The 13,990-nt window shown below is 37.4% G+C and overlaps 1 protein-coding gene across 6 annotated transcripts; it reads left to right on the top strand.

Annotated features, from left to right (window-relative positions):
• Positions 1-199: 199 nt before the first annotated feature.
• Positions 200-13,635, top strand: LOC129281484 (arylsulfatase B-like). Of its 6 annotated transcripts, none has more exons than XR_010296434.1 (10): positions 200-362; positions 2,447-2,738; positions 3,199-3,385; positions 3,998-4,194; positions 4,715-4,922; positions 5,312-5,561; positions 6,939-7,147; positions 8,908-9,047; positions 10,797-13,005; positions 13,366-13,635. XR_010296434.1 is itself a non-coding variant. In XM_064112933.1 (10 exons), exons 3-10 carry the CDS (start codon positions 2,457-2,459, stop codon positions 10,920-10,922), a joined length of 1,599 nt encoding a protein of 532 aa, XP_063969003.1. In that variant the 5' UTR covers positions 270-362; positions 882-1,065; positions 2,447-2,456; the 3' UTR covers positions 10,923-13,584. The 6 variants fall into 6 exon arrangements, 4 of the variants coding, with proteins under 4 accessions (XP_063969002.1, XP_063969000.1, XP_063969003.1 ...); XR_010296433.1 differs by having other exon boundaries at positions 262-362; positions 6,939-7,156; XM_064112933.1 differs by adding an exon at positions 882-1,065 and having other exon boundaries at positions 270-362; positions 10,797-13,584.
• The last annotated feature ends 355 nt before the right edge of the window (positions 13,636-13,990 follow it).

The following is a 13,990-nucleotide window of genomic DNA, read 5'->3' as shown; positions in this document are numbered from 1 at the left end:
AGAAGTAGTGAGACTAGATTCACTATGTACTGTGGCTGGCTCATAGATATATATTACTTATATCTCTATGGGCTGGCTCTACGCCTCTACCACGTTCAGCCTTTGCAATTTTTGGCGTCTATTCTATAGACATGTTATTGGTTATTAAAGTGACAAATATGAGTCTGTACTTGGCTGCTTGCATGCACGGCCCCCGGGCACGGACTAACAGTTTTTTTAAGTGGCTGTGCCAGCAGACTAGTTTTGCATAACACGATCTTGAAGGTCCCAGGGCAGGCGCAGTCACAGGGTCAGCTGGGGAGTTTCCCTGCTTGAGTTCTGAAACATCCCCTTCAATGATCATCAATACTAACACTAACAGTGTGAGTATAGCATGCCGACTTGCCGTGTATTCTGTTTACTTTTTAAACAGTTCTAAGGTGGATTCGATTTTGTTGGACGTCACTGCAATAGAACATGATCAATTCGTTTGAAAAAAAAATTGGGAAGAAATTGTGCGTGTGCATTCCCCATGTATTGAAATCGATGTTAGTGGAGTTCTATGATGAAGGGGGGGGGGGGGGGGGATACCTCTCTTGAGCTTGAGGCTCAAGCGATATTCGTGTGTGTAGGGCTGTAGGCTCCACTTCACTACCGCTACGCCTAGGCCCTACCCGAACATTGAGACCTAAAAGTTAAACTCGCTCTGAGCTCTGCTAGTCTGAGCATGCTGAGTGACAAAGGTGTCACTTTATTAGGCATAGCCATAGGCCTAGGCCATAGCCATAGGCATAGCATAGCCCGGGGGGAAAATTTAATCTCGTGCAAGAAAATGACTTTATATTACAACGAAATAACTCATCTTACATTTCATAATGACAATGTTTCACTTCTTTTCCAAGACCAATTAAGCTTCTATCTCGCAGTTTTCCGGTGAACGGAGGAATTCAACACAGAAGAAGTTTGCGATGTTTTTTAATCGGCAGTGAATTAATAGTCGTGTGAGGAAACCGATACTGGCTCTAATTCACCAATTTTGAGACTGATAGAAGGGTGGAAACGCCGTGAAACAATGTGAAATGTAAGGTGAGTTGTTATAAATGAATTGTAAGGTCATTTTCTTGAATGAGTTTTTTATTCCCCCCATAGCGTAATATCCAGCACATCGGTCAGCTCGACTGGTGTGGAATAAATTGGTAAGACAATGCGCTATAACAAGATTTGTTCCGTTCTGCTGACAGAGGTTCGAATCTCGCCTCGAACGATAGTTTCTAGATTAGTTTATTATCTCGCCTCGAACGATAGTTTCTAGATTAGTTTATTTTAAATAAAAATTGAGGCAAGATTTTGAAAAAATACAAGTTCAAGATTTGTGGTCAATTTCAAAGTCTCTAAAACACAGTCAGCCCTTATTGTATGGTTGTAAAAAAAAATGCTTTCTTAAGTCTTATACTAAGTCATATACATGCAGTAGATCTATAGGATACTATTTGTACTGCTTTCATCACACAGGGGCTACTACCTGAAGAAAAGGTTAAATGTTATAAAGCAACCTTGTACAATTGATAAGTGTTTGGGTCTAATATTTTTATTTAACAGACTGGTTCATTTTTGCAACCTGCATTGTTGAACCCTGAGTTCTCGCTATCAGCAATAACCAAAATTTACTGGATGTAGCTCATGCCATTTACGTGCATGGCCCTATAAACTTCCAGTAGCAGAAGGTATTTAACTAATAATGCATGTAAATTTAGCAATACAGCCACTAGCGTACTTACGGGGGGGGGGGGGGGGCACTCTGCCCCCCCTGACGAGCCACAACCCATACAAAATACATATTACTGCCCCCCTGACGAGCTTGAAAGACCTTTTATGCCCCCCTGACGAGCTTGAAGACCTTTATTGCCCCCCCCCCTGACGAGCTTGAAGACCTTTTTTTTTTTTTTTTTTTTTTGCTTGTCAAATTTTTTCCTGGTACAATTACCTCCATTTTTTATTGAAGACCTTTTTTTTTTTTTTGCTTGACAATTTTTTTTCTGATACATTAACCTTCATTTTTGATTGAAGACCTTTTTTTTTTTTTTTTTTTTTTTTTTGCTTGTCAATTTTTTTGGTGGCCGATTTTGCCCCCCCTGTGGAAAATCCTAGGTACGCCACTTAATACAGCAAGAGGGATAACACAAGTAACAAGTCTTACAATGATTTCTCCCAAAAATGTTAGAAGAGATTGAGAGCGCAGTGCAAAAGCAGATGCGATGAGACTAGCGCTAGCTATGGTACAATTAGACCGGAAGTTGTTGGGTTACACATCACTGAACAAGAAGTAGAATTTCTAATTCAGTACACAAAGTGAAGGGCAAATTCATGCCATGCGCTGCATCCATCCAGGAATGTTAGGTTGCTGTCGATAGTGAGATTTGGTTCGCTCTAAATTTATGTTTCTTGTTTTCCATGGGCTTCATTGTAGGATTTAGAAGATGGCAATGTCTAAGGTTAATCAATGGCGTATGCTGGTGGAGGCTCTTGCAGTAGCTCTTCTGATATCCACCAGCTTGATCAAAGGTGCGGCAGGAAAGCCCCCTCACATTGTTTTCATCGTGGCTGATGACTATGGATGGTTTGACATTGGATATCACAATTCTACAATCAAGACACCTATCTTGGACCAACTGGCCAGCCAAGGGGTCAAGCTGGAAAACTACTATGTCCAGCCCATCTGTTCACCGAGCAGGAGCCAGTTAATGACGGGCAGATACCAGGTATGAAACAAATTAACTCATGCCAAATCCGTTGGCGTTATAATGCCCAGTCCCTATCAAATTCGCCAGACCAGGTGAATTAGCAGTCAGCTTTCTTGTTTTCTATGTCAAAATTCACTCTTGTCAGAACTGGTCTGATGTAAACAGAATAAACGCTATTGTTATCAATTTACAACTCAAAATATTGTTATTGATACTACCATTCATCAAGGATGGGATTTGAACCCATGTCATTATGACTGTGGAGCGTAATGCTTTAACAGGTCGCTTTCGTCCCTCTTTTTTTTCCCACAAAGGGTGAAGTGTGCAATGGCATGTGTAATATAGAATGAATCCCAATTGTGTAATGGAAATGTAACCAACAAAATGAAAAATTGCCCCCAAATAAATTTGAGTAACAGTATTAGGCAGCAATTATCAAGACTGAAGTTATTACTTTGATTGTATTTTATCTACTCAGATCCATACGGGTCTTCAACATTTTGTCATCATCGCTCCTCAACCCAACTGCCTACCCCTCAATGAGACAACACTACCCCAGAAGCTTAAGGAGAGTGGCTATGCCACACACCTGGTGGGAAAGTGGCATCTGGGCTTCTACAAGAATGAATGCATGCCTCTCCAACGTGGCTTTGATTCTTCATTTGGTAAGGTCCATTGAAAGGGAATTACAGAGGTTCATTGAATGATGGGTTGGATGTGTGGTAATTTTTCATTGTATTTTACTTTTTAATTTTTTCTTATTTTTTTGTATGATATGAGAATATAACAGTAAACCAATGCCTATACAAGATTTTTATAAATTCATTTCCATAGAAAATAATAGAAAATAATTACATAGCATACATTCATTGGAATATCATAACTTATAATAAACAAAGTGCACAAATATCAATAATTATTTTTATCTATCAACAAAAGAATTTAAATTGTAAAACACATTATGATATGAAATGTATATGTCGGTGGAAATAAGGGGATCCACTGAAAGGCAATGCTTGCAAGATATGAACCTAGTATTAGCTACGTATGTCAGAAAGTTGCTGAAATAATACAAACTACCAACCCTTCTGTTTTTTCGTAGAATAGGTTCCTTTTGCTGTATGTATGTCGCTTTTCAATATAAACTCTCAAATTTTGTAGTTTTTATGGATGACTGTATATAGGTCGCTGCATGCTGTCATCTTTTCACTGTTTATATGTTGCTTTTCATTATAAAGTATTGAATTTACTTATTCTTTTTGGATGACTCTGTATAGGGTACCTAAGTGGCATGCAAGACTACTGGACCCATTTCCGCCACGGGTCGTTTCCAAATTTCAAAGACGGAAATCATTGGCTTGGTATTGACTTTCGGGACAACGACCGAGTGGCGTGGGAGTACACAGGAAACTACTCACAGTTTGTTTTCACTGAAAGAGCCCAGAGGGTGATACAGCAGCATAATCCAAATCAGGTACTGCTTTATCATGTCTCTATCTAGTCCGAAATTTTCTGCCTTCGCTCCGTGTCAACCTCGATCTGACTCCTACACTGATGACAGAAGCTAGCGCTTGCATAAATTACTAGATGCATCTCGATAGATGACAGAATTCATCACCAACAATTTACTAAGCTAAGAAAAGAAAGCACAAATTTTACGAGCCATTCAGGCTATATAAGTTATAAAGCAAGAGTTGCTTTATAGCTTTTAATAAATAGTTGAATTATTACTGGATAGAACTGAGGGTTAGATGATGCCCGAACCATAGCAGCAACATGATTTCTTTATTTGGCACTTTCTCGATAATATTCTTGAGTTTAAGTGATTCAAGAAATGTGCATAAACCTGGTCCGAAATAGCCCAGTTAAATATGGTTCACATTATGGCTTGTGAATGTAATAGGGCCAAGGCATGACATGGGATTTAGACAAACAACCCTCTGATCAGAAGCCAAGTAAGAACTAATGAAAGATGCTTTGTTTGTCCTCTACAGCCTCTTTTCCTGTACCTACCTCTTCAGTCTGTTCATGGACCCCTGCAGGTCCCTGATAAATACAGGAAACCTTACGCTCACTTCCATAATGAAAATAGGGAGATTTATGCAGGAATGGTAGCCACAATGGATGAAGCTGTTGGGAAGATTGTAGACTCCTTGAAAGCGGCTGGACTCTGGGAAGATACTGTTCTAGTGTTCACAACAGGTTAGTGTCAATAGATACTGGTGATGCTGATGATGGTGATGATGATGACAGTGATGATGGTGATGATGTTGATGATGATGATGTTGATGGTGATGGTGATGATGATGGTGATGATGATGATGGTGATGATGATGGTGATGATGATGATGGTGATGATGATGGTGATGATGGTGATGATGATGGTGATGATGGTGACGATGATGGTGATGATGTTGATGGTGATGATGATGGTGATGATGATGGTGATGATGTTGATGGTGATGACGATGATGATGAACCTTCTTTGGAATCTTCCGAATATACTGATGATGATGCTAATTATGATGATTATTTTGATAATGATGATGGTTATTAATATCATCATAATTACTTTTTTCTTTTTTCTTCAGACAATGGTGGAACCCCTCATGCTGCTGGTAACAACTGGCCCCTGAGGGGGACCAAGAACACCCTATGGGAGGGCGGGGTCCATGGTAACGGGTTCATTACTGGACCGGTTATACCAGCTAAGATGCAAGGCACCGTCAGCAAACACTTCATGCACATCAGTGACTGGTTCCCGACACTAATAGAGGGCGTGGCAGGGGGGAGCACTGCCGGCCTGGCTCTTGACAGCTATAACATGTGGGACTCTATAACGTAAGATCAAATTCTCTTTTTTTTTTGGGGGGGGGGTGTGAGAGCTTAAAAGTTAGGTAAAGGAGGTATTTTCATATGATCCCCTCCTTTTAACAGACGCAATTATTAAGAAGAAGGAAGGAGGCGTAGGAAGAAAAGATGAGTAGGATGTGGAGTAGGAGAGGGGGGGGGGGAGTTGGAAGATCAGGAGTAGAAGGAGCAGCATAGGATGAAGCAGAAGTAGAAGAAGAAAGAGAGGGGGAGAATGAGAAGAAGGAGTTGGGAGGAAAATGAGGAAAAAAAGACACGGAGACAAAATATAGATGCTTACAAGAAATATTAATCACCCTTTTCCCTCAAGAAAGGGAACGTTACTTTTACGAGTAGTCATGGGAGGAGAAGGATGGAAAGGAGGAGGAGGTGAAGAGGAAGGATGTGGAGGAGGTCAGGACTTCAAGCCTAAAATTAGCCTAGCTGCTTCAGGCCAAAAGACGTTAAAAGATGGAAGGCGCTGCTACCCTGTTTGACATTCGATGATTTATTAAGGGATAGAACGTTGACCTGGGCCCTGTAAAGGATAGCGATTAATTGCTAAATGAAATGGCTAGATGAAAAATCAAGTTCATCTTTGCATGTGTATTGTACTCAGTAGACTGTTTAAGAACCAGTCCAAATTGTTCTTTCAAATGATTGATTAATCGCTAACCTTCGTGTGTCTTACTGGGCCCTGGTGCTGCTCAGTGGCTGCCGGGTCCACGATAAATTGGGCAATATGAATTACATGTATCTGATGATTGTTATTTGTGATTCCTGTTTGGAACAATAAACTATGGATTTCAACAGAGAGGGTAAAATGATTAGGGAAAGGAGTAGGGAGGCGAGTGAGGAGGAAAAGATGAAAATGAGGAGAAAAAGAGGAAGATGAGGAGAAATATATATATATATATACAGAAATGCCAACCGTTCCCTTTTTAGAGTATTTGTTCCTCTTTTTTGCTATGAATACACCAAGTTTTTTTGTATGATTTGTTACTTTAAAAAAAAAATTCGGATCATTGAGTACGTATTATACATCGAGCGTGACACTAGCGCCGGTCCGACTGTCCCAGACTGGTAAAAATCCCTGTCCGGCCAGTTACTTGTTACAAGAAAAGAATAAGTAAATTCTTGCCTACGAGCACATGTTTATAAGGGTGAATTATCAAGTTTTCAAGAAGAGTCATTTCCCATGTGTTTTCACTGATCTCACTACAACAGCCTGGCGAATGTTACTTTGAGACAGATTTTTTTTAATACTTTTTTTTGTCATTCTAAGAATACTTTTTTTTTTTGTAGAAGGTTGACAGGTCTGTATATATACATATCAAAAGTAATAATCATCTTACTTTTTCCTCCCAGAAAAGGAACACCTTCCCCGAGGAAAGAACTCCTTCACAACATTGACCCCTTGATCCGGGCTGACCATCCCCTGGGCTATGGCATTGATGAAGAAACCGACATGATCTATCCACTGTCCGGCGTCTACCCCAAGGTGGCAGCAAACTTCTCCACATATATAAGAGCGGCCATCAGAGTTGGAGATTGGAAGCTTCTTACAGGACGACCCGGTAGAGATGGTGGGATGCTAGGTTTACTAGCACAGTGATAATGGGAGAGTTCACACTGAAGAGAAGTTTGTTGTAAAAATAGCAGAAAAAATATTGGGGAAGGTTTGAGGAAAATTCATTAAAGGTCAAGTCCAACCCAGAAAATTGTTGATTTGAATCGATAGAGAACAATCAAACAAGCATAACGCTGCAAATTTCATTGAAATCGGATGAAAATAAGAAAGTTATGACATTTTAAAGTTTCGCTTATTTTTCACAAAACAGTTGAATGCAAATGAGAGAGTCGATGATGTCCTTTACTCACTAATTTTTGTTTTTTTTATTGTTTGAATTATACAATATTTCAATTTTTACAGATTTGACAATGAGGACAAACTTGACTTAATTGTAAACTGTTAAATTAATGGAAATTCCACATGTTCAGGGAGGGCTAAAATTTTGTTTCACATGACAATGAGGAGAAAGTTATAATTTTTGCATATTTCATGTAATAAAATACAAAAGAAATAGTGAGTGGGTGACATCAGTCTGCCCATTTGCATATCGACCAGGATGTGCATATAACTGATTTATGAAATTAAGCGAAACTTTAAGATGTCATAACTTTCTTATTTTAGATCCGATCTTTGTGAAGTTTTCAGTGTTTTGCTTGTTGGATTTTTCTCCTTTTATTCAAATCAACTTTCTGTTGGGGTGGACTTGTCCTTTAAAGATTAAGAAAGCTATTGGAATTTTCAGTTTTGGATTTGTGACATCATAAACAAAAATATATAATGCATGAATTTCAATGTTTTAATATTCGTGATGACCTTTTTTGTTTTCATTTTAGGAACGGGTGTGAAATGATTTGTCTATTAATATACTGAAGGTAGAGTAAAAAAAATTTCAGTTGTCTGAGAAAATGGCATTTCATTGATTTTGCGCCATATGATATGTAGGAAAGCTGCTTGCACATGACGTCACAAATCCAATACTAAAAATGTTAACTTTTTTATTCTTTTGGTTTTTCTCAAACCTTTGGCAATAATTCTATTATTTTTTCTGCTATTTTTAGAATAAAATTTTTGTCAGGGTGAACATCCTCTTTAAACAAATGATCTCTTAGATCATAACATCAATTCTTAGTCAAAAACCTTCCCTCAAAACTCATGTAAGAATGCAGAATGCTAATAACTTATACAAATTTTAATAGATAATTCGAAGCTCTCACTTAAAAATATACTTTTATAGAAATGGTATGAATTGAAAAAGTGTTGTATATTGTACACATCGTATTTTTGTTGTTGCCATCTCTCACTGGTCTGATTGGCTTTCTGTAAGGGGCTGGTGTCCTCATTAGCTAAAGCTACTTAGAGTACTGAGCTGACCGGATTCGTCCCTTAAATTGTCGGTGAACAGAGCAGCAGGTAGAAGAGCACCAGGCCCCATCAGGATGTAGCTAGGAATTATGGTGAAACTGTTGCTGGGGTAGCACTACAAGCATCTTTGGACTTTTTTTGTGCCCTACACATCTACACTATCATGTATTATCATAATTATAGCATGAATACATGCATTTAGATCAATACAAGTTCATTTAAAACTGTTGATTATCACTTTTGCTTTATTATTATGTTCCTATTTTTATATTTTTATCATAATATTATCATGTTCTTGTTCATTTTCTTCTTATATTTTGTATAACTTACTGGTTGAAGCCATATTGTGGTGTAACTGTTTACAGAGACCAAATAATCCGTCTTGTTTCTTTGTATTTGAAGGAAGGAACAGCTGGTATCCACCCCCGGAATGGAACATGACATCCATCACACCTCTTACACCTGCTGAGAAGTTAACGTGGCTCTTCAACATTGCGGAGGACCCCTGTGAGAAGAACGACCTATCAGATAAACACCCTGAGGTAATCTTTAACAGGTTTATATTTACTTGGTCTCCAAGCAGTTGGTCCATTTTCAGATACTGTATTCTGATAACTCATTGGTGGTATTCTGATAGCCTTGGTTTAGTGAAACCTGGTCAACTCAGTTAACTTAGGGGGTGTTGCAAGAAAATATTTGCAACCAATTGCAAATATTCTGTTGCAATTTTACAATTAATAGATCAATTTTAGCTGTAACTAATAAGATTACACTCCTTCTTGCAAGAAGTGGTTCAGCAATCAATCACTAATTTACAATTAATTACATGACATATGATTGATTTAGGGACTGGAAATAGAGTTGCAATTGATCACAAGTTTCTTCCATTAGACCACACTTTTATGGAGTGCCAGTTGTCAACTTATTCGCCAATTCAAAATTATTCTCATCCTGCTACAAAAAGTTATCGAAAAATTAATTTGTTTGTGAAATGGAATGAATAGGAAAGTACAAATATATAATTTACTTTACTGATTATTTGGAACATTATATTGCCACAAATATGAACGAACAATTATTAACCCTAACTAGGCCGGGCTTTTTTGGCTGTTCTGTGGCTGGGGGGGGTTGATTCAACCCCCCCCTGAGATCTCGGCCGTTGATCGCGCGAGCGCCGCAAAAATTTGCACGCTGGTAGTGTGCGATGTAATCTACAAGGCTGTATGGTAAAACTTTCCAAAATATTGAGATTTTATTTTATATGAATTAATTATGCTAATTTATGCATAAATCATACTTTTTGCTCTAATTCACTAAATAAAGCTCCTAGAATGCTAATTTTGGGTAAAAATATTCTTTTTTAGCATTCTTAACAATGGCAATTGAAAAAAACTTCGGTTTGGAAATCAATTTCTTATGTATTTTATTGTTTTATGAATTTCTTATGTATTTCTTTGTTTTTCAACCTTTTGTTTATCTTTGTTTTTTTCACCAGATTTATTGCACAACTTTTTTGAAGCATAATTATGCTAAAATCAATTGCTTTCAGCTGTTTAAAGTAAAAATAATCATATCTTTATGAATAAGATGAGAAAACTCAATTTGCATTGACTTTGTACACAAAATCACGTTTTGGAACAATTTTTGGTCTGACATGCACTTACAAAATGTTGCGTAATTTCAGAACCGCGTACCCGGGCATCGAAAAAGTATAAACTCTGCGAGTGGCGCGGTCAAAAAATTTCGCGCGGCGGAATGATCGCAGAAAATGTTGAGGGGGGGGTTGATTCAACCCCCCCCCGGCCATTTTAGGGTTAAGCTAGCATTCCATAGTAGCATGGTTTAAAATTCTAGTTTAGTCTAGGGTTATACCTAGGTTGAATTATCAGAATATCACCCCATGCGTTAAACCTGTTGGCCATATTCCAAACTTGGGTGGTATAAAACTATTGGAGGGCCAGATGTAACACAAATATTTAACATTACAGGTGCTATTTAGCAGCTTATTTTAGACTTAGATCATTCATAACTGTCTAGGAATAATGATAAAATGGTTTTATTTATCATTAAAGCATGAGGAAGCATGGAAGTAAACAATGAGAAACATATAATGTTATTGTTAGCGAACCTTAGACATTATTAATATTTCATATTTTTATACTCGATATTTTCTAATCACTTTTATCTTATTATCATAGCCTTTGTTTTTAGAAGACTTGATGAGTACCTTGAATTTGTAAGATAACCTTTGAAATAAATCAATTTCATTGTTTTATATCCATTTCTTGTAGGTCGTTGCAGACCTTGTTGGTCGGCTGGAGGCCTATTACAAGACATCAGTACCTGTCAGATTCCCAAATGAGACTGTCAAAGCCAATCCTGCCACACACTTTGGAGTTTGGGGGCCATGGGAATGAATCGACCCTGACACTGAAATATGTGAATGTACACTACTATTAAACCAGTACTTGATTTATTTTCTTATGCATGGCATTTAGCTGGAGTCTTTCCACTTGATTTTTCAGTTTCTGCTTGTTGCAAAGAGCTGAGGAGAAGGGAAGGTTCATTGAAAGGGTGAAAGTGTATCAAAGGCTTCCTCACCTACTATTTGCATGCTGTTCAGTGATCTTTTAAAAGGGTAATACTAACATTATCATGTTGAGCAGGGTCCGCTGGGAAAACAGTAATCGGAACTGAAGTAGCTACCCTGGGTAAAATATGACATATAAATCTATGTCATGTCTTTTGGGAGTTAAACCCAGGTAGCTCTGAAAAGGCAGTAATGTAGCAATATGACATTGTCAGCAACCTCTTAACGTCTGAAAGCAGTCGCCTAATTCCTGTAAAGAATCCTTCCTAGGGAAGAGAAAGGTGCTTCTTACATGTATGTCATAACTGTAAAATCAGGCTTTTCCTGAAATTTTATTTTTTGATAAAAATACAATAAATTATTTGAACACCCCAGATACAACTTATACCTACTTTTGTTTTACGTGAACGTACAGGAAGTCAAACCTACAATATTTGTAGTAACGCGCAAGTACCATCCAAAACATACCATTGCACACAATTAATAAACAACAAAAGATTCAGCTCTTTGCACTGGCTGGCTGTGCATGTGATTAATAAATTTCCTAGATTCCTTTGTGATGTCATTTTACGTGCGCATAAAATGTTTGCACTGTTTTCTTTTCCAAAACTCTTGATGCCTGTACATACAAAAATTTATTATTATTTTTCATGAATTCCTCAATTTCTGATGTGTTGTAATACACAATGGCAAATGCTTGCCAAGTGAGTCATTCTATTCAGCGTAGTTCCATCTCATAGGATAGAAAAATTGAAAAGGTACATTGAATAGGCTACTCTTTCGCCTCATGCAATATTTTGTACCATTGCACCCATGTCTATTTGCTGTGTGGATATCATTCAGGAGGATGGTACAGTAAATAGGACCACTGAAAAGGAATACTCTTCAGATGCCCTAACTTTAAAAATACACCTTGGCCCCGTCTTACAAAGAGTTACGATTGATCCAATCAATCGTATCTATGAAAATCCATTAGTGTCATAATTTTTCTACAGGAAATTTGCAAAAATGTCCTTTTTAAACAAAGAAGAACACACCAAATTGTCAAGATATCAATGAATTTATGGATATACATTCATATCTAGAATTTTTTTTGAACAAACGTGCATTTTTAAAGTTGACTTTGCTGGCTTTCCATACAGCTGTAGTTGCAACTAATCGGATCAATCGCAACTCTTTATAAGACGGGGGCCTGTGATTTTCCCTTAGTCAGATCTTATAGATCATAGAAATCTGGGGGAGTGTTTCATCAACACTATTCATCTGACAGATTGTCAGATATGACAACTTTTCTCGATTTTGATTTGTCAAGAAGCTCAGTTCCTATGGTAACTGGGGGATAAAACAAGACAAGTCCTTTCATGAAGTGCTCCCCTGACTTGAGCAAACTTTGACTTGGAAGATGTAAATGACAACACCTGTTAGGCATATTCTTGTTTGAAAGAAATAACTTTGGCATTGGAGATTATTTTACTGATGTTATCAGTGCAGACTCTACTGTATAACAAAAACAGATCATTGTTGAAGCTGAATTAATGAATCTTGATAGCATGTATTCCAGTCAGAAAATATCATGATGGATATCAAATTTTTATTTGAATTTATTAGTGGAACGTCACTTCATGTAATATTGATGCCAGGCTGAACTGACAGTGTGGTCAAAGGCAACTCTCTTTGTCTTTTCTGATAACCTTTATGTGCAATAAATAGTTCCAACTGCTAATAATTACACCAAAGCCTAAAATGTAATAGGATAAGTAATGTAGACATTGCAGAATGTGTCCTAAGACTTTCTGCATAGATTCATGGAGCCTTGGCTAGCTTTTGATATATAACATGATGGTATCCTCCTTGTCTTGCAATTGATCTCTGATTTGTGTGTTATGCAAATAATTTGGGTCCTAGTATTAGTTAGTTTAGTTTACGCCAACGATGTTGTAGGACTAAGCCTGTTCATCGATCAAAGTAGAATGTCTATTGCAGTATTGCTGCTTCAGACAAAATTAGATGCACGACTTGTGTTGGTAGGGAGGGGTGGCAGGGGTATCATAGACAGCAAGAAATTCCATTAAAAACACATAAAAATCGAAAATCGCTCAAAATCATTATTATCATAGGCAACCTTCTCCCAATGCTTATCCAGTCTATTCTTAAATGCAATCACTGAACAAGCAGTAACTACATCTTCTGGGAGACTGTTTCATACACCTATCACTCGCTTAGCAAAGAAAAACTTACGCACATCAAGTCGTGAATATCTTTTCTCTTAGATCTCTTAGGGACACCAAATTGATTTTTGTGCGATTTACATTCAATATATAATATATTTTCATGCTCTTGTTACAGTGATGAAAAGGAATAGTTTTATGAATGTTTGGTAGATATAAAGAAAATCAATTTTGGCTACTCAATATATTCTGTGCATGGTAAACATATACAAACAACTGAGGCATACTTCTAACAGGATACAAGGAAAGGTGATAGTTACCAAAAGAAAAAAAAATGTAAACACATGACTCAGAACATTATGAAAGACGTTAATACATACTTTACCAACTGTTGCAGATGTTGCAAAAGATTTCTGAAAATAATACATGTATGATACATGTATTATTTTCAGAAATCTTTTGCAACATCTGCAACAGTTGGTAATAAAATTTCACATAGAATATTGATGAATGGATTTAATCTACCAAAAGTGTATTGTTCAATAAGTTGATGAATACACTACAGATAGAGGTGCAGATAATTTGTCCAAGTCATCTGTTTGGTTCAGGATAAAAATTTAAACAAGTGGAATGCCTCTGGCAGTCTTGCCTGCTCTTACTGAATGCTTCACATGAGTTGGTCATACAGCCCTGGAAAGATATTAAACCAAATTTATTAACCTGCTAT

Source organism: Lytechinus pictus, chromosome 18, assembly GCF_037042905.1.
Source record: "Lytechinus pictus isolate F3 Inbred chromosome 18, Lp3.0, whole genome shotgun sequence".
In the NCBI taxonomy this organism is placed as follows: domain Eukaryota; kingdom Metazoa; phylum Echinodermata; class Echinoidea; order Temnopleuroida; family Toxopneustidae; genus Lytechinus; species Lytechinus pictus.
This window is presented reverse-complemented; position numbering and strand designations above follow the sequence as displayed.